Source organism: Pholcus phalangioides, unplaced genomic scaffold (assembly GCF_987345545.1).
Source record: "Pholcus phalangioides strain wild (caught in Gottingen) unplaced genomic scaffold, Ppha-v1.0 ptg000004l_1, whole genome shotgun sequence".
In the NCBI taxonomy this organism is placed as follows: Eukaryota; Metazoa; Arthropoda; class Arachnida; order Araneae; family Pholcidae; genus Pholcus; species Pholcus phalangioides.
Window position 1 is genome coordinate 10,171,363 of NW_028301597.1, and position 27,650 is coordinate 10,199,012.

The 27,650-nt window shown below is 36.7% G+C and overlaps 1 protein-coding gene across 6 annotated transcripts in view; it reads right to left on the bottom strand.

The window, feature by feature from the left end:
• LOC149086525 (nucleolar MIF4G domain-containing protein 1) overlaps positions 1 to 27,650 on the bottom strand; it is a 321,899-nt gene that overhangs the window by 54,080 nt on the left and 240,169 nt on the right. For all 6 annotated transcript variants that reach the window (XM_089255992.1, XM_089255991.1, XM_089255996.1 and 3 more), the window contains one exon: positions 17,807 to 17,914. In XM_089255992.1, coding sequence (XP_089112118.1) covers positions 17,807 to 17,914 — 108 coding nt within the window. The remainder of the gene's footprint in view (positions 1 to 17,806; positions 17,915 to 27,650) is intronic.

Genomic DNA, 27,650 nt, shown 5'->3' on the forward strand with positions numbered 1-27,650 from the left:
TCGGAAGTTCATTTTGAACTTTAGCTTTTATTCCATAAAAGTTGCAAGGAAAAAAACAAGATCATTTACAATCATTAAAAAATAAATAAAACAGCAGACAAATAACAGGCAATCACAGGAAGAAAAAAAAACAATCCCGACTACACGCAGAAAAAAAACCAGCATACAGTATAAAGCCGCACTCCTGTGAAGGCGCATTGCTGCTGATTTGCATATTCTGTCTGGCCAACTGGTTACACGTGCATAGAGTTTTCCTAGGAGTAGAATTTCAGTGCTAGGTGTAGCGTGAAAAAGCTGATTGGTTAAAAACCTGAAATTCAAGGTTTTTTTTACCAATCGGCATTTTCACGCTGCACGCACCGTAGAAAACCTACTCCCAGGAAAAAGCATTCTAACATGGGATTTTCGGACAGCATGAACAGAACTGGATCTCATTTCACTTTGACAGGAACGTGTTAATTAATCACACTACGCGTTTGTGTTTTTCCAGCGTGGCACATTAGCTCACGGCGGCTATATAGCATACTGCCCTGGCATCAGCTACTCTATCTTCTGCATGCTCTGGTTTAAAGGGAAGCATCGAGCTCGATGAAGGGAAGTGAAAGAAAACAACAAAAATGAAGACAAGATCGGTGAAGTGCGTAGCGCAGGATGCACTGGCACGAGAATTGTTTTGAGCTCTGTAGGAAAACAGTCGAACCTGTTTCCTTACTATTGGTGAGTGGACGGCGTGTCATGCTAGGCGATTCACTTTGCATGTGGCACAGAAAACCCGGCTTCAACTTAAATATTTCACAGGGCTGTAGCTGCCAGGGCCATCCCGATTATGAACATTTACATGTTCATCAGGTGATATATAAGAATTGGATCAGAGAGGAGAAAGAATCAGTCAGAAAATCATTGTACATTATAAAATTCCCTAAAACCCGGCTTAAGAATGGGAAACAAACATGCTTTAAATCCAATTATCCAGGGTTATTGACTGCTTAAGCCCTATGCTTTGTACTTTTTTTAAGGACGTCACTTACAGAGTAAAAAAAAAAGTGGCAAAAACCATTTCAAAAACACTTTTTTTTTCAAGGACTCCCGCAGAATTTTAAAAAGAATTCTTTTTTAAGGCCTTGAAAATTAACTTTTCTTTCAAGGACTCTTCCAGGGCAGTGCGAACCATGTTATGGTAAGTTCTAGGTCATTTTGTTCTGACCAAGCAGGCAAATAGCTGCACAACTAAACTTGCAAAAATTTGGTAATTCCCGTTTTTCGAAAACATTGCACGACCGATAAACATGGAAATATTAATGATGTTTTAATTTATTTTATTGAACCATAAAATAAGCATAACAAAGAGTCAATCATGCATGTCAATCGTTTAATTTTAAGTAATATTAAAAAAAAATAAGAATATTCAAAGTACTATGCGCGACCGGAAGATATCAACAGATTTTAAAATTTTTTAATATCGTTTTTCTTTTTATTAAAGGAGGCAACTTTTTCGCACTACAGCAATTTTAAAATGAAAACTTCATTTTTTTTCAACCCACCTTAATGTACATGAGTTACATATTTTGAAGTTGTAGAAAAAGAAAATTTAATTTTCCTCCTATTTTGCCTAAATTTGCCCAAAAATCAAACCCTGGCTTGGCTCATTGAGATTGGACTTACAACTTGTAAATTCCCCAAGAGAATGTCGTTGTAACATGAGTCTCTGGGTAATGTTTTTATTGTTAATACTTGATGTTAAGAGAGATTTCTTCCCTTTAGACCCCAGAGCTACCGGAAACCACAGACGGTCTCACTAGCGTTACGGTATCGTATGGGCAAGTTTGTCCACTTAGTCTTTCGACTGGAGGGTGGGGTCTTCCAGTCTTTAGACAAGGATGACAATGCAGGTCGGGCGGCTGATGTCCCAACAACATTAATCTCTCATTGATAATTTCTCATGTTTTAGTGTTTTACATATCAATGGATATGTAACAAGATCTCATCTGGCCTTTGACTGGGAATTATATCCTGTAATGTTCAACTAAATTCTTAACTGACCTTTGGCTTAAAACATATTCCAAAATGTCTTACTAAATTTGCATTTGTGTCTCGGCAGGTCCAGACTTTGTATGAATTAATACTAATTCTCTAATGTGAGCTGTGACTTAGCTTTCACAAAGGATACCATGTGATGATGGAAAGTCTCGATGTCTAATATCCTCGGTGCTGATCAAGTTGATATCGTCAACCATGTTGATTGGATTGGTTGACTATGGCTATTCTGAACATCCACGTTTCATTGGATACTGACTCCAATCCTCCTCGAAATTGAGTCTTTTGGCATTCTTTGAACGAACATCCAATGATCGACGCATCATCAATGGCCTTAAGTCACCTGCTTGATCATCGATTGGAATTTCTAGAGGTTCCAATGCTATGATAATTCCGTATAGTGTACCTTGGTGTGTGGTAATACAACGGCCAGTGAGCTAGCTACGTCCACATCGGGAATATTGCGAACTGGTCTCCATCAGTTGAGCTACTCCGAAGACATCCATCGGGAAAAAGTTTGATATTGGAAGTCACACAAAAATGGAACTCTTCTAGTCAAATGCCAAAATTCTGGAACCATTATCAGATAAGTGCAATAGTGATATGCGAAACTGTTTTCTGTGATATATTAGTCTTTTATTATACTAAAAAATTCAATAACATTAGCAAGGTGTTTTTTTACTAAAATTTTGTAATTGTGTTCTTTTTGAGATAAAAATGTCCTTTTTTTCAGTCTGGAAAGAGTTCGCCTGGGCCCTGTTCAATGGCTTCTGCTGACCTCTTGTAATAACAAAACCTTGCTATATGGCCTTCTGCTCCACACGCATAACAAGTGACTATGGCTTTCTCCAGGCATGGCTCATGGGCGGAGATAGGAGGGACATTGCCCCCAGCATCAAAGGTGTCGACAGATCTAATGTATATATGAATTGACATCTTCGTGTCCCATCCTGATTTTCAAGTCTATCTCCGCCTATGGCACAGCCAGAGGGTCTCATGTGCATAAGTGGCCTCCTAAGAGTGAGATTTGGTGCTATGATTCTCGCGAGGAAAGCATAGAAATTTATAAGCTGCAGGTTCTTTTCAATGAATTAGGTGTTCCAAAATATGACTGCCTGAGGGCCCATGCGTGGTGCCCACAAGGGTGGGATTAAAGGACCCAGGAAGATTTTTATCATTTTTCGTTCTTTTACACTCAAAATTCACCTTTTTTGGAGGGGCTTAACAAAGATCGAAACGTAGGGGTCCTACTGTGGAATGGGGGGGGGGGGCAGATGGACCCATGGTGTTCTTGAGACAACCCCAGACCTATGATTCCCAAATTTTACAGGGCAGCTAAGAAATCATCTATGGGGATGAGCAAGATAACTGTATATACAGTCTATGCTCGTTATAATGACCCTATTTAATAGCAACCATTCCATTACAACAACCAGGAGGACACTGTATAAACAAAGATTTAAGGAAAGTGAAAGTTATTTGGGCGTTGCGAGAAGGTATAATTGAAGGCACAATAAAAGCGCATATTTTTTTCTTGGAGGGGGGGGGGACAAAAGTGATAGAAAGATAGCTACACTACGTGTCATTGTTTCTCTTGAAGTTTTTAGGGGATTGAAGTTGTTCATTTGAATAAGCAACAGTTTTAAATTTTACGTGAGTACATTAGCATTTGTTTGTAACAGAAGTTTCTCGCAGCACTTTATCATAGCATTAGTTCATTCAAATATAATATAGTTTTACAATATATCTTTAACGACTATCTCATGTTTGGGTTAACTTTTGTACAGGTTCTATGTGCACTTCGCTTTTATGCTACTGGTGCCTACCAGAGAAATCTCAGCCAAGACATCTGTTTTGGGATGTGCCAACAGTCTGTGAGTAACTATCCATGCAGTTACTGAGGCTATCAATACGTTGATGCTACATAAGTATGTGTCCTTTACCGTGATGTCACAATATATCAATCTGCAAGAGAATTTTTTGGAGAAGCTTAAATTCCCGGGAGTTATTGGTGCCATAAACTGTACACACATTCCTATTGTGGCACCATCAAAGTTTGACAAGAAGTATCCAGAGCCTTCCCACGTCAACAGGAAGCAGTTTCATTCCCTCAACGCACAGCTGGTGAGAAATATAGCATTTCAACTTTTTGCAAATCATCCTTCTTTATGATTTTGAATATTTGTGATTCAAAGAATCTTTCACATCACATGTTTGTTTTCCAATGTTTTCATACATCTGTGATGCGTACATGATACTCAATATTGACACTCAATATTCTGGTTCAACTCGTGACTCTTTCATGTGGAGAAACAGCGGTGTCAGGACACTACTCGAAAATGAATATAGTGGTGGAGACCCAACTTGTTATCTCATAGGTAGGCGATTACTCTCTGCTTTTCTCAAGACAAGACTTCTCTGAAAGTTTCAAATGAAAAATTCCATATTTTTCAGTTTTCATCAAAATTTCATTTGTCAGTATTCATTAACTGTTTCACTTTCATTAGGTGATAGCGGGTACCCACTTGAACCTTGGCTGATGGTAAGTGTAGGAACTCCAACTACCACAACACATTTCAGATACAACAAGAGGCTCTCCAAAGCATGAGTTGTCACAGAAAGATGTAACAGAGTCCTGAAGTCAAGATTCAGATGTTTGTGTAAGCAACAAACCATGAAGTACAAACCAACCATAGCCTCGAAAATTGCAAATGCCTGTGCAGTGCTGCACAACATCTGTGTCTATGAACAAATTCAAATGCCTACTGCGACACTGGATGATGCCGATGACCTACACCCTCCCTGTTCAGGAACTGTCTACTCTTCTTGGCGTCCAAGACCAAATGTTGAGAGGTTGAGGGAAAGACTTATCGATTTTAAGATCACCCATAGCTGCCAACTTTAAACAAACATTTTGTGCAAATGACCACAAAATCATCGAAAGATGAAGGAAAAAACATCAATTTTTAAAGAACACACTTTTTGTGACACTTGCTTGATATTTTTTTTTTCATTTCACGAGTGATGATGGCAGTCTTTCCATGACCGATGTTCATGTCCGTAACACAACTTGTACAAAAAGGAAAAGTCTGCCCTCTTCTGGAACATTTGATGAAAGGAAATTCATTGGAATAAGTATCTGTAAAATTGATTAAATATGTTTTTGCTTATCAGTATTTATGGTTTGTTATATTGCACGTACATAACTTCAACAAAAGAAATTTTGACCACATGCACGTCAGTATAATCTTCAATTATCCAGGAGTATTCGCTGCTGAGCTATTTCCCTGCATGATAAGACAAACAACATTCTTGTTATCATCATGGGGGTTTGTAAAACTTCCTTAAAAAGGGAATTTCCCCATTTACGACGTGCGACATCATTTCGAAAGGGGGGGAAAAAAAAGGCTTTATGCCCCACAAGAAATTCCTTAGGGATTGTTTTTATAAGCGGGGATTTTTCTAAATGAAATATGGAATTTTCAAAGACAATTAGGGATTTTTTGTGATTTTAGTAAAAATTCTGGAAATTTAAGAACTTTTCGGGAGGTCAAGTGATGAAGCTAAAATTCGGGAGAATCCCGAAAAATTCAGGAGACTTGGCAGCTATGTTCACCAGACAGAACACACCATGAATGTAATTATATATTTTTCATGTATTAACATTTGTCGATTGTTAGATGTATGTCACACATATGAATAATTTATGACTTGAAACTGTTTTTTTTTTTTTTTTTTTTTTGCAGGACATTCTAGCAGAGGTTAGCCAATTGCGACAGTTTTCGGTTGACCTCAAAGGATGTCGAAACTTCTAGAAAAAGCTAAGTTAAATTTTTTTTCCCTTCGAAACTTATACATGTACTCATTTACGATAAGCCCCACCATCACCACAGTAGTGGTCGGCTGAAGTTGGTTTTCTGTGGTTCCCAACTTTGAGGGGCGAATGCGAGCCAATCTCCCTATTCTTTGTTCTCACCTAAAATTGCTGCCTCTTAAATTTTGCTGTCTGGGGCAGTTGCTCTCTCAGTTTCGGCCCTGCTGATAGCAAACATGTACACTCAGTTCTTACAACGTTTATGGAATACAATAACGATTATACAGGAATTTCGACAACGAAGGTCATGCCTCTGATAAATGATTGCCCATAAACGCTACGAAAACGAAGTCGCGCCTTTGCCAGTTGCTTAAATGCGGTCACCACGGCTTAAATGCGGCTGCTCGATGGAAATGACTACGGCTGTCCACCATGGATGTTTTCCTTAACAACGACGGTAATCATTGACGCCACGAAAACGTGAAAGCTCGCGTAAAATCTAATTTTCCGCCAAAATCCAGAGAAATTTTAACAAATCCGGAAAGCGGGAGGGAAGATGAAAAATACGGAGTCTCCCGCCTAAATCGGGAGAGTTGGCAGGTCTGGAAACTCAATAATAAATGCATAATGAAACTAAATGCGAGTTGATTTGCTCTTTATAATGATTTTGATTTTAAAAAAAATTAGAAAGAGTAGAGTTTTTATTAATATATTTTTAGTGATCTTTATCCTTCTCTATGTTAGATAATTTTAAAACTTTCCAATCTGTTATTATACCGTTTCCTCATATCTATTAGTCGATGCATAAATTCAATGATTTACAAATTTATGAAATGTAACTGCAAACAGGGCCTTATTATCCTCCAGTCTCCTGTGGGAGATTAAACAGCATTTTAAAAAGTGACCTATCTAAATGAAATACAGCAATACAAATTCAATCAATAAAAAGGGGGGAAAAAAATCACAATTTTAATTTTTCTTAATTAAATCTAACCAATAATACTTAGCCAGAGGCAAGAAGAAAGACTTTACAGCAAATTGCAATTGGAGTCCTAAATGTTATGGATATGAAAGGATATAAAGTTATTCCACAATAACTGAGACAGAATGATATGAGAAAGAGTTCATCGAAGAATTTTTACACATTGTGATTGAATTAATTGTTTTATTAACTGTAGGACGTAGAAACAGTCAAATTTGAAACAGCTGAGGGTTTATATATAAGACTTCCGGATTATGACAAATATTGCAGCTTTATCGCTCTCACTCATTCACAATTCTTCAATTCAATAAAGAATTAGAAACTTATGAACTATGCTAAAAGAAATAGTTTAATAGTTGGAGATATAAATATTAATTTACATGGTAAAGATAGAGAAACATCACTATGTCTGGACATAATGTCAATAAATGGCTTTAGTAGTTTAAACGAATATATAAGGAGACAGATTAATAGAACCAAAATGTGTTTTATTTAGTTCAAAGAAGACATGATCAAGGCACAACTCAGAAATTTAATGTATATAAAATTCACATAACTGACCATTAGCCAATAATAGGATATATACATTTTTTGGAAAGAGCAATAAGGAAAAGAAATGAAACAAATCAGCAAAAATATAAATTATAAAAAATTTGAAAATTTCATTTCTCACATAAACCTAAGAAGTATCTTGGATGATTGGATGAGCACTGTATTCAAAATAGATACAGATGTCTCACGGATATTTTGACAATGAATTTGGGTCTATGGACCAAAAAGATAAAAAGAAATCCTAAAAAATGTGAAAATAGATTAGCAAAGAAATAATTGAAAAAAATAAACATCAAAGATTATATAGAAAACATGAAAAAACACCCATATATTTTATCCTATGGGATTGAATATAAAGATAATGACAGAAATTTAACAAAAAATTATTAAAAAAATAAAGCAAAAATATATTAAAGAAATGATTGATTACAAGTAAAAATAACAAAAAACTACAATTGAAGTGTGAAAAAACTCTTCAGCAGGCATAAGAAGAAATATAATAAATTGGTTTAGAACATACTATTATAATAGACAACAAGCTGTTACAATAAATGGTGAAATCAGCACATTCCAGAAGGTAATGAAAGGAGTTCCGCAAGGATCAGTCCTAGGGACATTATTATTTTTTTTATATATTAATGATTTACGTAAAATGAGTTTAAATGGTGAATTAATATCATTCACAGATGACACTGTCCTTTATGTTGAAGAGGACCTATTTAATATAAATATATATAGCTAAGATAAATATATGCTAAAATCACGGTGTCCCCATCATGCGGCCGGGTCCAGAGGCCAGGCTCTTTGACAGGCCGCTGCTGTAGTAAACTTATAACATGAAAGAAAAAAGAATAGTCTAGGGGGACCTGACAGCTTGTGAGAGGGGGGAATTTTAGAGGGGGGGGGGGAACCTAATCATTAGCAAAATTCCCATGTCATAATCCGGAAGTCATTAGCATCTCCAGGGGGATGTTGGACATACCAAAATATTGTTGTAATCTGCAACAATTAGTAATAATACATCTGGAATGTAGATCAATTATTCAAAGGGGGGAAAAAAACTTTAGCTCTGTTTCCTTAATAGATTAAACAAGTACAACTACTGGGTGCAATGTTCTTAGTCCCCACCCATAAGCACAGATATTTACGAAGGTTTCCTTGAGAAAAGGGTCAGAGAAGTCAAAAACTAATTTTTCCCTTCCGTCCTCCTATCACCCCCTTACACCCATTCATAGCCCCCCAATAAGGTCTGTGAAGCTGGTATTGTCCCATCCCCAAATAGTCCCATCGCCCACTTTGGGAAACACTGCTCTAGTTCACTTTCTTTTCTGCCAGTAATTATGACTTTTTTTCTTCATTTCTACAGAGTTCTCAACATTTGCTCACAGAAACTTTCCGGACAGAATTTTCAGAAATCATGTAGTCTTTGTCACAGCATACAGATGAATCGCCTTCTTTTCAGATTCACAATTTCAGCAAGCGCTTCACCAATTTGGAATGCCGCAATCAACTGTTGCATCTATGGCTTTAAAGAAGTACCAACCCAGAATAAGATCATGGTTACACTGCGAGAATACTTGAAATTCGAAGGGTTGCACATTTTCACTTAAGTCCAAGAGCTTCCACTATCTTTCCACTGGCAGTATGCAGGATATTACCAAGTTCTGCAAATAATGATGCCTTTAAACTTATGGTATAAAACACAAATTGTAACCAGTGTTATAACCGAAGGTTTTTAACAACTGGATGTTGCGAAGATATGTTCTGGAAAGAGAGAGAAATTCGGTGCCTCTGTAGTCAAGTAGTCTAGGGCGTTCACCCGGAAAGTGAAAGGACGTGGGTTCGATTCTCCACAGGGGCAGTTGAATTTTCTCTCTTTCCAAAACATATCTTCGCAACATACAGTTGTTAAAAACCTTCGAATGATAGCGGAGAGTGACGTCATCATTGTGTAAGTCGCCATCTGGTTGCAACGTCAGCAGTTGTGAGCTTGGCCTCAGTCTGGTCCGGCTGTCCATGTACGGTCCCTTTCAGTGTACACGAGCTCCAAGGAAAGATAGAGAAATTCGGTGCCTCTGTAGTCTAGTGGTCTAGGGCGTTCACCCAGAAAGTGAAAGGACGTAGGTTCGATTCCCCACAGGGGCAGTTGAATTTTCTCTCTTTCCAAAACATATCTTCGCAAAATCCAGTTGTTAAAAAGCTTCGTATGATAGCGGAGAGTTATGTCATCATTGTGTAAGTCGCCATCTGGTGGCAACGTCAGCAGTTGTGAGCTTGGCTTGAGTCTGGTCCGGCCGTCCATATACGGTCCCTTTCAGTGTACACGAGCTCCAAGGAAAGATTGAGAAATTCTGTGCCTCTGTAGTCTAGTGGCCTAGGGCATTCACCCAGAAAGTGAAAGGACGTGGGCAAGGGCGTAAAGTTATTGAAAATGTTGGGGGGGCTCAAGCCCCATACAATGGAACCTCATTTATTCGTCGCGTCGTATAAACGAGGTTTTTAAGCATGTCGCCGAACAGTTGGGTCAAAGCGTCGTATAAATGAAAAACCGTATAACTGAAAAGTTATCTCTACCTTACTCTTCCGCAAAAATTTCCCTAAGAAAACTAAAAATTATTGTAATTCAAAACCATATTTCATGAAATTGAAATCAAGAAAAAATTATATTACAAAAAAAAATTACTCGAAATACAGCACTAAGATTGACATAACATTGCTGTTTCATAAACCTCAAGCACTCTTATGATGTTCCTTTCAAGATTTGAAATACAAAAATGCGTTATTTATAAACTTAAACAAAAAATTCGTCTGTGTTGTTCGATTTCTATATTCAAGAAAAAAGTCAATAAAGCATAGAGTTCAGCTCTTTTGAAAAAAAATCAGTTCTGCTTCAAAGAACTGTTTTTGCATGCATCTACGGTCAACAATCAACCTCCGTTAGCAGTCAGTTCATTTCGGAACTTGCAACAGATATTGTTGAAGCCACCTCCATTCCGTGGTCACATCCGCAGGCGATCAACGACCAGCCTGGACCCAAGAACTTTTTCAGTACATATGTTATATACATATCGATATGTTATACCCGGTTCCTACAGGAAAGTCTGTTCAAAGGTTCTGGTGCACCATGCGCTGGACCAGAGAGGGTGCCAATTTCACCATTTAACCTCTCCTTCAACATTACAAAGGGGCGTCAAAATGCGTGCTCACCCTGGCCGACCAAGCATCTACTTGCGGTCCTGTTTGCAACTGACATTCATTAATTTAATAGTTTGAAATAATTTCAGAGCAATATCTCAAGTGCAGTATTTTTCTGTCAGATTTAAGAGCAACACCTTTTAAAGCTCAGAAATACCTCAGATATGCGTGACCATGTATTCTGTTTTGAACATTGTCCCGTAACTCAAAGGTTCTGACTTTTGTCAGCAGCGGCTTTTTGCCCAATTCATGGTTCATCCGCGACTCCACGGAATAGCTTCTTAGATATTTTTACTTATAAAAGAACCACTTTTCAAAGAATAAATAAGCATACAAATCAATATTCCAGCTTGTCGAGCCGCCCCTGACAAAGGTTAGCTACACCGCTAGAAGCCACTACGCACACTTTGAGAAACACTGACGTAACTCATATGATCGTTGTTGTTCAGTTCGTTTCCATCTCAGCAGAAAGTAGTTTAGCGGGGATTGCGGAGGGGGGGGGGGGTAAGACAAAAATTGATGGAAGAAATTCACGAAAAAAAATTCAAACACCTTGAAAATGATTATAACTTTTTCAAGGACTTTTAAAGACTTGAAAATGAACTTTTTCTCTAAGGATTTTCAAGGAGGGTACGAACCCTGTCCCTATATACCAGGGCTTGACAAATCTCGGGCTCCAGGTCACCATGGCGACTAGAAAATCGGTATCGGCACCAAACATTCTCTGCATGTGATTGCTAGAGTGGAATCATAGGATGACGAAAACAGTGTGGCCTTCGACATGGGAGAGGGAGGGGGGGGGGTCTCCGTAAGTCCTGAAAAAATCTAAAAAACTTCTTCAGCAAAAACCATGCTTGGCTCCTCAGGAATATGGCTGTTTCCTACATAGTTTTTGATTTGTCAAGATCGGCTATATTCAAATGACATCAAAACAGGAATCATTCAATGTTTTAAAACAGTATTGAAATTTATACTCGATGAAAAATTCAAAAAGCATGGTCATATAGGCTTATGCAGCCAGAGCCGCTACCCTATAAAATGTTTGACAAATGATTTTACTTCATGTTCATTTCTTTTTCTCTTTAGGGGGGGGGGGGGGTGAAGAGGACAAAATCACTGAAAATATTACGATTTGATATTTTGGTTTTTTGTTGGTCGGCATTTCTTCGAGCAGAAATACTTAATTTCGTTTCATTTGTGTTCAATAATGTGCATTTCAATATAGTACAGGAGTACCGTATTTGATTTGCAAAAAATTCAATATAAACAAACAAAACAAAAATATTAAAATGTCTGAGTGAAACTATTCAACTTTGCTGAGCAAAATTCTATCTGTTTATAGATAACATTAAAATTAAGGCAGACTATATTTTACCCTTAATTAATTATTTTAGCTAGTTAAATCCAATATAATTAATTAAATTGCAGTGATGATGTATTGTTTCAGTTAAAAATATGCTAACAGTGCCAATTTACATCGGTTTCTGGGAAAAAAATAATTTTCAATACGTTTTATGGAGGAGAACCATAGAGGGTATAAAAACATTGGTTTCGATTTTATTTGGCCAACATAGGTGATCAGTTGCTATTAATATTAAGGTGCGCCGCAGATAGCAAACGTTTAAAAACCCATTGGCATAGCAGCTCGCTTATTTTTCTTAACAAACACACACTTCAGTATTAGTATAGTACTGAAGTCATACTGATATCAGTAAAAGTATTAATACTTTTTTTTTAATTCATAAATCAGAAGGGGGGAAAATCTTTGTTTACATATAATATACGTCTGAGCGAGTGCTTATTAACCAAAATTTTAGTGTTTTTTTGCTCATATACTACTGATGTATGTAAAAAATTTCAACGTTGAAGGACCTGCAGGACCGGTAATTATTTTTGGTCAAGCATTATCTTATTTGCAATCATTTTCAATAAATCATTTGGTATCAGTTTTGACCATAAACACCCACGTGATAGATATGCCATTCATATTTTATCCTAAAAATTAATTTTAACAAAAATAACTTAATAATCTAATGATATAAAAATTTTCAATCATGTAATGCTGACCACGGCCTATCGAAAACCACGGTTTAAATCACCAGGAATAACCAAACATAGCAGCAATAGCAAACAGTTCGAATGAAACGCATATTTATACATTTCGTTGATTTAAAATAAATATTTATTGTATCCTCATGTTGTTCATGTCAAATACACACATTTAAATTTACGCAAAAAATACACACAAGAACCTAGTTATACAATTATATAGTTTCTGAACCGGTCCTAATTTCTGCATGAAGTGGCCCATTTAATTTAAACAGCACAGTATTTACTCTATTCGCTAATAAACTAAGCATCTTTGACCTTATTTATGCAGGGTTATAATTGTCCACTTTTTTCTAGGGGCACTTCAAGTCAAAGGTCCTGACTTGCAGAAAAACCAAAAAATTTGGGTGTCATAAGATGTTTTTTTTACACAAATTATTTTCGACTTATTTTGTTCCTTGTTATTATAGACCACTGTTTAAGCAAAACAAATTTGAATAATCCAACTCGCAGTTTTCCAAACTTTTTGTTTCATCGTCCTCCTCTTCAGAATTTGTTTTTTTCTCATCCCCCCCCCCGGACCTTTCCATGCCCCCAAGGGGCGATATTGTCCATTATAGGATACTCTGATCTAACTGATCATAACTTCAATAACAATCTCTGTTCCCATTCTTCTAATCACTATTACAGAATATTATTACCAAAATCTCTTGTGTTGTCTGATCAATAATTTCATGGTCGGTTTTCTTTCACCTTTCGTAGTTTTGTAATTTCTGAACTCCGGATAATCCACCCTCGGATAATCGAGGTTCTACTGTACTTTAGATTTCTTTAACAATCTTGTTCCAAACAATGTTTGTCGTAAAAGCTTTTGGCCTCAAGAATATCTGTATAAACATTTTATGCAATCGCAAAATTCCCAAAAAATTAGAGAAACTGCTAATGAGGTTGACTTACCAAGATTATTGTTGCTCTGCTACAAATTGGGCTTTGATGATGATTCCTTCATCATGAAGGATGAGTAAGGATGCAACGATCGATCAGCGTTGACTTGAAAATTTGTAACATGAACACTCAACGATGACACTTGGATTCAAAAACAACTGGATGTTTCTTCCTCTTATATGCTATAGTTAATATGACAATCCTGTTTTCGGTATTGTCAACTCTGTACAGAAAAATTTCTCACGTCTTCGTGCGCAACCATTTGTCGGCAATTACCTTTTGTAACTACTATAGTTCTGCTGGTCAAGACCAGCCGAATTCATCTTTTGTGAACATTTCGGATGTCTTATTCTTCGTTTTTTTCTCATGGTTAGTACATCTGGACAACATAAAAATGTAACTCTGTGTGCTTCCTGAAGGAGGGACACAGAGATGTGTGTTACTTAAACACCTATAAACACATGATTCAGTTAGATGGCGGTATCCATGACTGAAAATTTCGGGAAAGTTCTCACGCTTCCTCAGGGAAAAATTTCCAATACATCTGGCTGCCCATTCGGGTGCGTCTTTGTTCGGAATTCGCCTATATATATGTGTGTGTTTGTGTATGCTCCGCCTCGCTTCAGGGCAGTTGTATTCTAGAAAGGCTACTAAATTTCTACTGTGGAACAAAAATAGTCAAAGCGCCGCTGACAGGAAAACTACAACATCCATCTCATTATTGCTATCATATAATACATTGCTACCTCCAGAGGGGTGTACAAACAATGAGGAAGGAGATCGTACAGGAAGCGATATAGACCCGTCAACCAGTTCCCAAGTTAACAAGTGGGGGGGGGGGGTGTATTCTGTTGAACAGTTTTCTCCTTTTTTTTTTTTAACTCATAATGGGTATCTATCACAGGCATAGTACAGAAGTGCATTCAAGAGGATTCACTGATGGCATTTTCTACTTCTGTCGCCAGCCGATCTACAGTGACAGTAAACAATCCTCAGCTAAGAAAAAATAAATTAGTGATTGCTCTTTTCTGATGCCCGTGTCAGAAGTACGTGCTTTGTTGTCCTCAATGGTTAATCCTGCCTATTGCGACCCAACGCTTTTCTTTGATCTTGTCCCAAAGCGATTTGCCTTGTCCTATCTACCCGCGAAAGCTGGTTGTCTGGAATAACTACTATATGGTCATACAGGCCCCCTTAACTAGGCTGGGGCAACCAGGGCATTGCACCAGGGCCACATGCCTAATTGGGCGCCACAAAATAATGTACATTTATTTTGCATAATAATAATCCTTTCCAAGGGCCCCCAGAAAAAGTGTGCCCTGGGGGCCCCGAAAAGGCACGCTATGGTCCTGTGTTCATAGAAAAAGAATTTTCTCGCTAAACATGGAAAGGAAACCTATCAATGTATAATTTTTTCTTTGTTGAATTAATTTTCAATTTGAAATCTTATAAACGGATGACCGAGAGAGAGTCTTGAAAAGATCTCTCGTCCAAAGATCTCGTTGTAAAGTCATAACTATTAACATCATCAGACATACATTGCACTATAAACATGCCCCCCCCCCCCCCCGCTCAACGGTAGGACTAACCAACACCTTCTAGAGCAAGCTGCTTTAGAAGGTATTGGACTAACAGGGCTCCAGTGCGGGGGGACGATTCCCCCCCCCCTCTATCATTTTTTGTTTTTCACACGAAAAATTCACTATATCCACCAAAGGCCCCAGCCTGAGGCCCTGATTCGGGATAGGGGATGCCTATAACATCTCTTTTATAGTCCTTGCCAACAAAATTAGTGAAATGGGATTACTCGTTATCAAGTTATCGCAGCTTCCGGTCATTTTTATTTGGTCCCCGAGTGACGTTATACCGAGGACTGACTATTTATGATTTATTGAATTTTAAATAGATACATTTTGCGGCACTTACATACCGATATTGTGCATGCATTTCACTATGTATGAAGGAGTGGCCAACCTGCTTCCTTATGTAATTGAAGATTAATTTTTACTTTTTAAATTGAAGAAATTCTTTTCAATTTGTGAGCGATATTTTTTTTATGAATGAATGAGTCTTGTAGCCAACTTGTAGGCTATCTCCATTCCCCCCCCCCCTCACCGATAATGTGCAGTAGGCCATCTTTGCAATGACCTAATTGATAACTTTTTATTGAATTAGTTTTAGTTTCGTTTCTCATCTTCGAAATTCCCAACCAGATGGGGAGAAAACGTTGAGGGGGCGGGGATATCACATACCTCATTGGCGTTGCTGTCACTGCCTTTTCAGTCACCTCATCAATAAAAATTATACAGTTTGTACAATTTTTATTGATACACATGCACAATTTAGATTAGGATGTTCAGTTTTCCTACTCAAAAATTCAAAAAAAAATTTAATTTTCTTTCCTAAATGAGCATTCTTACGAAAACGAAGAGCCAGTCAAATTATATTAGTGGAGGGTGCAAATCTGTTCCACAAAACAAGGGTTATGGTGTTGACTACACTCTTTAGGAAGACGTTGGCTGAGGTGTTGGGCAACATTTAAAATTTCCATGAGTGCTGCGAACGTAAATAGTTCAGGAATCCCTTAGTTATAAAGATAATATTTTGTATTCATTGTTAAAATGTAGTGGTGACTTAACGAATGGGCCAATAAAGCCCGGTCGAGGGGTTGGTCTTGGACCTTTGAAAAATTATCATTTAGTTTTCATTTCCTTTTTTAAAATCAATATTATAATTCACTTGTTTATTTGATTGAGGGAGAATGCATTGCACAATGGTTTTTTTCCGTAATTACTGGGGAGGCTCGGTCCCCTTACAAAATTTATTGCGGGGTGGGGGGCTCAAATGGCCTCAGCCTCTAGGTTCTGGCACCTATTCTTTATAGAGTGTAATTTATTTCGGTTTCAATATCATTGCTTCCCAATTTTCAACCTCCCCCTCCCCCCCACCATGCATCTTTGGGCTTATTTTCATGTCGGTGCCATGGCCGTCCTCCAGTCGCAGTGAACAAAAGAAGAGACACTCAGTTTTTGCCACAGGCAAAGAAGAAAGAGCCCCCTCAACACCTCAAAGAATCTTCCTCTCAGCCGTGCCTTCTGACAGTAAGGATTGGAACCGATGGAGGGTGCAATTGGGGATTGAACGGCAGGGAAGAAATGAGATAAACGTATTGTCATGGAACAAGAAAGCCAAAGACCATCCAGATTTTTTAAAAGAACTAAAATTTTGAGCAGATTGTTTCCATTAACTAATTCATAATTAGGACAACTTTTGGTTAAAAAAAAAATTTTCATCATTGCAAAATGAATAAGCCATATTCATACGAATTTTTGGGGGGGCTGAGCCGCGTCTTCAAAAATGTTGGGGGGGCTCGGGCCCATGGGCCCTATAGAAGTTTACGCCTATGGACGTGGGTTCGATTCCCCACAGGGGCAGTTGAATTTTCTCTCTTTCTAAAACATATCTTCGCAACATCCAGTTGTTAAAAACCTTCGTATGGTAGCGGAGAGTGACATTGTGTAAGTCTTATAACCGTTTGCTATGTAGTATATGGTAAAGAATCAAACTAATCAGCTACTTAGAGATTAATGTTTGGAATGGTAAATGTTTTCAAATCCGATTTCGAACATTTCTCACACTGGAGTTATGACTTACCACTACGCAACACTGTCATGCTATGAACTACCAAATGCAATTTTGCAACAATTATTATTCATTCGAGTGGCTTTACTGAATGAATGCCAAAACTTTGCCAATGAACTTATCCTGTTGCCAAGATTTCTTCCAGCCCAGCTTTGTGGCAAAGTCTGGAAAACTATTTTGTGCCAAAAAAGAAAAACAAACAAAAATTTTAACATTTTTCCTGGACAATAGAGTACTGTCGTGATTAACAAATTTTTTAGTGAATATGGACGAGATGGGGTTTTGGGGTTTCGTTAAGACGGATGAATGTACGCATATTAGGATGGAGGTATATTTTAAAAGAATGGATATTCTCTTCTTCAGTAGAGCCAATCTGAATTGGAAGCAATTAACATTGAAAATCTAATCAACATAATAAATTAACACCTCATAATGAATTACATACTAATATATATTATTTTTTATAGTCATCACTACATCACCACATGAATGCATATTACACCATACAATGTAATAAATAGGAAAAATACACATTCAGAGGATTTAGACACACAAATTTAAGCGAAAGACTTAAGATAGCCAACACTACATACTTCTTCCAAATTGAATCTTCTTAAAAAATGTACAATCCTGATATGAATCATTCGCATTTTTTTTGATTATGTCTTCATAAGAAACACATATTTCTTGTACTGAACAACCTGTATAATGAATATAAACGATAATATGTATAATGAATGCAACCTGTATTATCAATATTATTTGCAGCCACAAGACTAAAATATATGTGATTTACAAACTGTGTGAAATAATTATAAAAATTAAAATTTTTTAAGTAAAACTCTAATGGAATTACTAATCATAGGGTCCTATTCGCAAAACAAGCATTTCATAACCATTACAGATTCCACAAAAATTAGTGATGTAATTGACAACTTGTGGTTTATCTGGTCTCAGTTATGCGAAGTGGCAGTTGTGTAAGAAAAAATGTGATGAAATTACAAGCTTTCAACTAGGTCTAACTAACGTTGATTTCACTCTATTAACAATGCATATTTGACAAACCGCCACACTGATGCAGAGCTGCCACTCAAAAAATGAGAAAAAGTAGGAAAACGCAGGACTAAAAAGTAGGATGGGGAGGGTAACCCCCTTAGACAACATAATCATAGCATAATGGAAAAAGAATTCCTAAAAAAAATTTTTTTTTGCAAAAAAAAATTTTAATAATTTAAAAAAAAAATTAATTATGAATTAACTGTTTTTTCCCTAGCACTATTTCAGTCAAGCCAAAACAAAATGGCTTGGTTACAAAACCAATTTTTGGCCAAAACAGTGCACTAGCAACCACAGATAATTCTCTTTGCTCTCTCCCCTCACATATATCACATTCTTTTTTGGAGTCTTCCAAAGTGAAGAGCTTGTCAACTCTCTTCGACAAGGCACAGCAAATTTCGAAGACGTAAGTTTTTTAAGAATGACGCACCTTCGAGACCACTTTCAAAAGCACAATGCAAAATGTGTAAATTACAAGATCCAACGTAAATAAGGCAAGGTGAACCAGATAGTTTTACTGTGTTGTTCATCATTTTTTAAAATTTTACTGTTTTGCTCATATTTTACTGTTCAATGCCAGTGTAATAATTTTTGACAAATGGAGCACTTCCATTTCTAGCTCTATGCTGAGCATTTTAAATATTGTTTATGCCTCTTCATGCCTTAAAAATACAGAAGACAACTGAATACTATTGGGTAGCATCAGAATCACCAAACCTAGAATAGGCCTATGTATCCAACTCCTTTTAAATGCAAACTGTTGTTTCACCTATTTGCCGAAATGATGAAATTTACTGTCCAAGAGCATGAAGTAATAAATACAAAATTATTTTTCCATCCAGACAGAAGTTTTTAATGACTACTATACTTGAACCCTCAAACTAAGCAAATGAAAAATTTATCAATCAAATGGTCCACATACACCCCCCCCCCTTTTCCAAATTACCTTAAAAATTATACAATTTCTGCTTTGGCAGAATCATTAATTGCATTCTCCAACATTTGCAATATTTGGCAATATATCAATAATTTTCTGCTCAGTTAAAATCAATTACACAAATTTTGTAGATAGGATTTTGTAAAAAAGTAGAAAGTAGGACATTTTACCAAAAAGTAAGAAAAGTAGGACGAGTGGGAGCCCTGTGTTTCTAATTACATTTTTAATTAAGTTGCTTTATTTCGAAATATATGACATCCATATTTGTTATGGGCATCTTTTTTTCAGTCACCTCACTGGGCATTTTGCCTGTTGTGGTGTTGTATTTGTATTTCAAAGGCACATTTATAAAGGAAAAATAGACATTTTATTGCGAATTTTTTTTCCAAATGAAACATGAAATAATACTAAAAAATTATCTAATTTTTACCATTTTATTGTAATTTCAAAATTATATCAATTTAAATAATGACATTTTGTATTTATCTGTAAGCTGAAATTCTGTAGAAATTTCACGTATAATATAGAAATTATTTTTATTTCTTTGTTTCGATTTTTCCTAACCCCGGTTAAAGGGATAGTACCGGAAGAAGACGGAAAACTATAGACTGTGCTGTTTTTACTCAGTTTCCCAGGCTTTGAATATTTCTTTAGTAGCGCCATGTGAAGGAGAACGGGCAACTCGACTCATTCTAGTCAACTCAACTCTCAAGTTGAAGCAACTCGAGCTCAAATTTAGTTTCCCCGTGTGAGGATGGTTCAAGTTATTTGAAGTGTTTTTTCCAAACCTCTATATTTTATGCCATTTATTTTGACAATCTTGCTCAATACAATAATATTATACTAAGAAAAATCAGTGGTATTATTTTACCTATTTTTCCCCGATGTGTTTTGTTGATTGATTTATATATGTGTGAGATTTGATCATAACTATAACATTATTTACATAGCTAGACATTTTCCTTATATTGCATTTCGTCCACAGCGTCGTCATTCACTCTTTTTTGTCCACTCTGCTCACATGTACCCACACATACTTGCCAACTTGATTCCGGAAGGTGGCGCTATCTCTTTCACAATCGGTCATCCTGCAAATCTTCCGTCCCGGAAAATCTGTTTTTCCAAAACATCCACTTCATCATGCGCTCAGCACAGCTGACGATCTTCGATGGTACATTAATTACTGATCTCGTCGTATGCGTTTTTCATCTCGACTTTCATCAGTCTGTCAAGGCTTTGAACTATGACTGCGTCTTCAAGTGTTTAATCCATGATACCTTGATCATGATCCAATAAGCAACACATTTTTCTGGGATCTTCTGTATTGAATTGAACGTCTTCCTATTTTTGTCTGACACTTCATTAATCAGTTTCTTAGATGTCCTCAGATGTTTCTTTCTTCCCGCCCTCTAAGGTATCAAAGCTTCATCTTCATTCAAGAGTGTTTGTTTCAACTCTCATTTGAATTTCATCCATGCACCGTGATACAGTTTTGTCAACGGCTTGATGTAACAAATCTTTCAATGCCTTCATCTCCTCCTCCCTTTGTACTGTCAGCAAAGCCTCTTTCTCTGGTTCCAATGCAGCTTTCAGATCCTTCTCTTTTTCATCAAGTTCTAATATCAGCTCCATTTAATGTATTTTTGTCATCTCAGATAGTTCTTGTTTCAGGTGTTCAATGACACTCTTGTCCTTTAGCTCAATCTGTTTCCTTCACTCCTCTAATTTTTCTTTAGAGTCTTTGTTTATGATATGTTCCACATTGACTTCGTTTTTCCTCACTGCAGCTGTTAGTAGAACCCAATTTGTTCATGCTGCCAATTCCCCTTCAGTCATATCACTGTTTGTTAAACAAGCATTTTTCCCTCCCTTCCTCCCAACACGATTTCAGCATAGTTTACTGACTATTTGGCATCATCGCGTAAACCACTAACTTCAATGCCTCTCTCAGTAAAGGAGATATGTTGATTTTACATATAACATAGGTGCAATGATCATCTGAGTGCAAAGCTTCTTTATGACATACTTTCATGGAAAAAGTGTGTCTATCAATAAACATGTCAGCATAAAAAGAGACATTTTCTTCGGCTGTACCCATCAATGTTACAATACCAAAACACATACTGGGTGATTCTAATTCAGAGTGAAAAGTTTGATTATGATTATGTCACTTCCTGCATCAAGTAATGCATCTACTTCTTTATCCATGATCTTCATGATTTTTCTACAATTTTTTCTTTTACGTCTATCAGAGACACCCACTGTTTAATTCACATCTTTCTGCTTGCAATCAATAGATTTATGGTCAAATTTGTTTTACACCAGAAGCATTGAACGCCACACTTCTTATTTCTACAGTCTTTTGAGAGATGAATTCTTTCTCCACAGTTGTAACATCTCATGCTAGCTTTTTGTACCACATCTGGTATTGGATAGTGGTGGCCTCGAGTATTGCTAGTTTTCAAGTCATCATACACCGCTAACTTCGCCTTGAACTCTCTCTGACATCACACCGTATAGCAAAATTTTATGTTTGTCCTCTGGAATGCCATCCAGGACATACTCTATAATTGCAGAATCCTCGATATTGCCTCTGCTAGCAATTTCTTTCATATGCAAGAAATATTCACAAGCTATCTCCTTTTTGTTTACTTTAAGACATCTTGTGTATTTGAGCACTGCTTAGTTTTGAACCAAACTTAGCTAGGAGCACATCTTTCAAGATCGCCCACGAGCTGATACCTTGCTCACCTTGGATGAACAACTTTGCTTATATCATTTTTTATCCACTGCATCGACATTCACTCTTTTTTCTGAAAACGTGCACCCACACATACTTGCCAACTTGATTCCGGAAGGTGACGCCATCCCTTACATATATACAGCCGTGCCAACTTTTGAAATCCAGAAATCCGAAGATTCTCCCGAGGGGGACCCCCCCCCCCCAGCACTCACTCAATCAAAAAAGAAAAATTTCGGATTTTTTTTTTTTTAATCAATTAAGAAAAAAGTACAAACATTCCCCCTCCCCCAAGGCAGGTTCTGCATTGCCCCTGAGCAGAATATAACTCCATGTCAGTCTTTCCGTGCAGAATAGAGAAACCACATCTACATACTCTTCATAAAATACGTATTGCCTTTCGTGAATGCTATCAGTGATTCTATCTTGGGTACAACTCTTAAAAGCTTTATATTTTAGTTTTATTATATAGCTTAGAGTTTTATATTTGCTTTCTGAACACATGTAATTGGAAGAAACAATTAAAAAAAAAAATCAAATTACAAAGCTGCCGATGAAAAAACGTGTTTATCACACGGCTGTTAATGGAATACAATAACGATTATACAGGAATTTCGGCAACCATGGTCATGTCCCTGATATATGCTACGTAAACAAAGTCATGTGTTTGCCAGTTGCTTAAATGCAGTCACCAAGACTCTTTTTACGGCTGCTCGATGGGAATGACCATGGTTGTCCTCTATGGGTGTTTTCTCTACGAAAATGGCAGATACGTGAATACGCAGTCGCGATACGTGAAAGCTCGCGTAAAATATAATTTTTTGCCTAAATCTGGAGAGCGGGGAAAAGGATGAAAAATCCGGAGTCTCCCGCCTAAATTGGGAGAGTTGGCAGGTATATATGATCAGTACATAATGAATTCTGCACCTAATTACACTCACATTAGCATGATAGGAGAATTTAAAAATTTCTTGAAATCCAATCATAATAATGAGCATTTTAATATCAATGTAGTGCATTTCAATATACCTAGTATTAGAGCTAATTTTAACCATCTTTTAATCTTAATCAAAAAATTAATTGCATTATGCTCTCGTGCTCTCTGAAGTTTGGGTCTATGAGGAAGAAAGTGAATTTAATAATTTTAATAATTTTAACTTATTCAGCTGTTGTAGAAAATACAATAATTCAGGTGGCATTTTTGTTTACACAAAAAAAAGTTTTCAATTCTCTAACTCAATCAATTATCAATGCAATCAGTAGAGCTAATAGTAATTAATGATCCCATCAATAAAACTAACAATTCTAAACTTGCATAGGTTTAGACACTCATTCTCGGTTAATCAAAGTCTTGATAAACTAGATTCGGTCTTGAGGAACATCAATGCAGAGATGCTACATTAATAGGTGACCCAAACATTGATAGCCTAAGCACTAGGTCTGATTATCAAAATATGCTTTTTTGCCTCAGTTTTTATCCAATAATTGTTAGTGTTACTAAACCACTATCCAAATAATGGATGGACCATATTTTCGTTTGCAACTCAACCAAATTAATTGAAATTTCTTCTGCCATTTTCATCACAGATATTACTGATCACTATTCGATGAATTCAATTTCATTTTGCAAGTTAAAAAATTCCAGATCTAGAAATTACAAAATGCGTGTAACTAAAGTACAAGGGTGGAAAATGAAAATTTGATTTTTGTAGCAGGAAAAATTATTTTCATAGCAGCAAAAATGTTTTTGTAACAGCATTTATCGCTTTAAAATTTTGGCAGTACATGAAATACTCAGTTTTTATATACATACAGTCCCCCCCCCCATATTCGCTGGGTTACGTTCCGGGGAATACGGAAATCCGTGAATAACAGAAACCACATAGGTTTTTTCATATATATCTTGTTCATTGAACATCATGAGAAAGAGCAGGGTGACACAGAGTATAAGGGAATGTAAAAGAGGGTCCCGCAATAGTTGGCAATGTTTTCTCAAAGAACATTGTGATTTCAGTTTGCCATTTCTTTTTCATATCATGAAAACCCCCTTTCTCAAATCTTTCCCATTTCAACATGCCAACTTCTCCTTACTTGTCCCACAAGTCTTTTCTACATTTTTTTTGGAATCCCAGGCTGCGGCCCCAGCCCTTATATATATATGTGCAACTGGAAGCAAGTGTAATTTTTCTTTCTAGTCATTGGGTTTATTTATTTATCAGCTATCCATTTCAGTGAAATGGCTTGTACGTTACATTGAGTTGATAGCTGTCGTCATGGAGAGAACGACGCGAGTGATTCAATACTTGTGAGCACGAGGATAGGGGCCATTGCTATAAATCTTCGCTAACTTTTTGCGACACAACCCTGCCTATTTTGAGGTAATGGTAATAAGGTGCTTTGCATCAATCTGGGGTTGAGCGGTTCTATCTATCTATGAAACAACCCTTTACGTTCATAAAATTCTGATGAAATAGACATTTCACCAGCTTTTTCCTTTATAGAACAGTAATTTTTTTCGCCTTATCCATTATAATATTGCAATCAATTGGAATACCTTTTTTGTAGCAATCTTGTAGCCACAAAAAAAAAACATAGCATTTTCTGTACGAGAAACACATGGATCCCGTAGGTGATGCGAAGTTTATGCTGCTACTTTTTCTTGATATATCTCACCGTAAATTCGTTGATTCTGTAATGGCGGATCACAGAAGCACAATTGACTTACTTTCGCCAAGCATAGTCAATATTTCCAATTTTTCTTGTAAAGTTTTTTAGTTTTTTTGCCTTTTTGAAGAATTATCAGTAGCACAATACAACTGAGCCATCCTAAACATGCACAACTCAAATTTTGTAAGCAATCGTGAGTGACGATTGCTGAATGTTGCCAAAAAAAAAAATTTCCAATAAAGGGAAAAAACCCTCGAATACGGGGGGGGGGGGGGGACTGATTATGCAGTATTGTACACAAGATTACTTTTTTCACTTCAAAAACACGGTGCCATCTCAGCCAACACCAGCTAGAGCATAAAGCCTCATCCCCGGGATTCATCACGTCATCAACATTCGTCCTTGAAATCCATCGTCCCTGTAAAGTCGTTTTCCAGCAGCAACCCAAATGAGCAACACCCACTGTAATGCCAATACATTATATATTTGACCTGCATTGCTATTATATTTTTTCTTAATGTTATAGAAAAAGGGGTTGAATTCGGCATAGAATTGAGCAATAGGGTCAAACATGAAAAAAAAACTTTCGCACCAAAAGAAAATTAGAGGTACCTAATTGCCCCTTTTGTAATATTCAATGATGGAATAACACAATGATATAAAATCATTTCTAGTGACTATTGAAGACAACTTGTAGATACTCAATAAATCTGACTTCAAAGATGAGGCTCGCAGTTGTAACAGAACTTAGGTTTAATCAACAACGGAAAATTATTAGTTTAATGTACTAACAATCACATATTAGCAACGCAACGTCAGCGTGCATACGTGTAAGTAACAAATAAAAAGTTAGTAAGCAAGTAGTCGACCGCAGATCGCTACTTATATACAGTGCAGGTTGAATGAAGTCATGCTCCTTGGCTTCATCTGCATGCTACACACGTCACCATAAAGACACCCCCTCCAGTATGTCAGTGACGTCGCTAGTTGAGTCTCAGCATATATGCCGCTTCACCAGGATAAAGCAAGAAATTATGACATCAGCATGGCTACTGCATAGCTGCCAACTTTTGAAAATGAAAATTACGGAGATTCTCGAGCGGACCCGTATTTTATACTAAAACCACTCCCTAAATACAAAAGGGATTTTTTCAAATAAAATATGGATTATCTACACATTAAAGTTCAAACATGGGGAATAAAATCCCTATGCAGAAGAAAGTGAAATTGGAGGCCAAAACTTCAATGGTGATCTAAAAAAAAGAAACGATGTGAACAAACATTTTGCGCGAATGACCCCAAAATCATCGAAAGATGAAGGGAAAAAAGCATCAATTTTGGAAGAACATTGACTTTTTGTGACGCGTGATTTTTTTTTGATTTCACATGGGTGATATCAGTTTTTTTGATTTTACATGGGTGATGATGTCAGTCTTTCCACCATGACCGATGTTTATGTCGCTTAACACAACATGTACGAAAAGAAAAAGCTGGCCCTTTTCTGGAACGTTTGATGAAAGGAAATTAATTCATCTGGGGAAATAATCTTTAAAATTGATTAAATATTTTTTTGGTTTATTTAGTATTCATTTTTTGCTATCGCACATACGTAACTTCAACAAAAGAGGAAGTTTTGACCACATGTACGTCACTATAATCTTCAATTATCCAGGAGTATTGGCTGCTAAGCTATTTCCTTGCACAATAAGACAAACAACTTCTCTTGTTATCATCAGAGGGTTTGTAAAACTTCCTAAAAAAGGAATTTCTCACTATTTGCCCATTTACGACGTGTGATGTCATTTCAAAAGGGGGAAAACAAAGGCAAAAGACTTTTAGTCCCACAAGAAATTTCTTAGAGATTGTTTTCAGAAATGGGGATTCTTTTAAAATGAAGTAGAAAATTTTTAGGGACAAATAGGGATTTTTTGAATATTTTCGTAAAAATTTGGGAGATTTAAGAACTTTTTCATAGGTCGAGAGATGAAGCTAAAATTCGGGAGACACCAAGAAAATTTGGGAGACTTGGCAGCTATGCTACTATAATGGACCAGGAATTAGAAAAAACTATTCTTCAAGATCTTGTGGTAGTGCAAGTTTTTGATGAAACATCAGGCTTATCTGGAATAGGATCTGCTACACTTGAGGGATCTGCTAAAACAAAAGGTTTAATACCATCTATGGAAACATTGTTATTTCTCCTTAATTAGTACTTTGAAGAATTTTTCAATCCTGGCAAGGATGTGAAACGTCCTTCATATGGAGATTACAAAGGCCCCTGCAGCACAGTGTCCATATGCAAAAACATGTGTACAGTCCTTTAAGCCTTTATGTAATAAATTGTTCTGTTTGGAGTGATGAGAAGCTTGCAGAGGATGGAATTTTTCTGTTTTCCTTTACACAAATCAGTTGGGCTCTGCTTCTTGAACTTTTGCTTTTATAGCAGATTGGAGTGTCCTATGAAATCCTACTACCATAGATAGATTGTGGATATGCCGTCGTTTGATTTCTTTTAATTCTTAACAGTCTGATAAGATGCAATCACTCTCCCATTGAATTCCACGATCACTGGTAATTTTTTTGGGCATGCCAAACCTGGCTATCCAACCAGTCATCAACACATTTGCCATTGTCTCAGCCTTTATATCAACTAATGGCAAAGCTTCAGGCCATCTGGTATAATGGTCAATGATTTTAAGCAGGTAACGGTAGCCATGTGAAATGGGTAATGGTCCCACAATATCTATGTGAATGTATATGAAACTAAGCCAAGGAAAATCGCCAAAAGGTGTGTGAGAGGGTATTTTTGATTTTTGAGAAGTCACAATGCCTACACCACTTTGACAATCTCTATATTCAGACAGGGCAAAAAAAAAAAAAAAAATGCGCCTTGAGAAGTTTTGTGGTGGTATGAATGCTTGGATGAGAGATTTCATGAAATTGTTTAAAAATCTGCTGCTTCAATGTTTCTGGGACATATGGTCGAATTATGTTAGTGGAGGTATCACAGCAAAGTAATATGTTGTGGGGAGAGAAT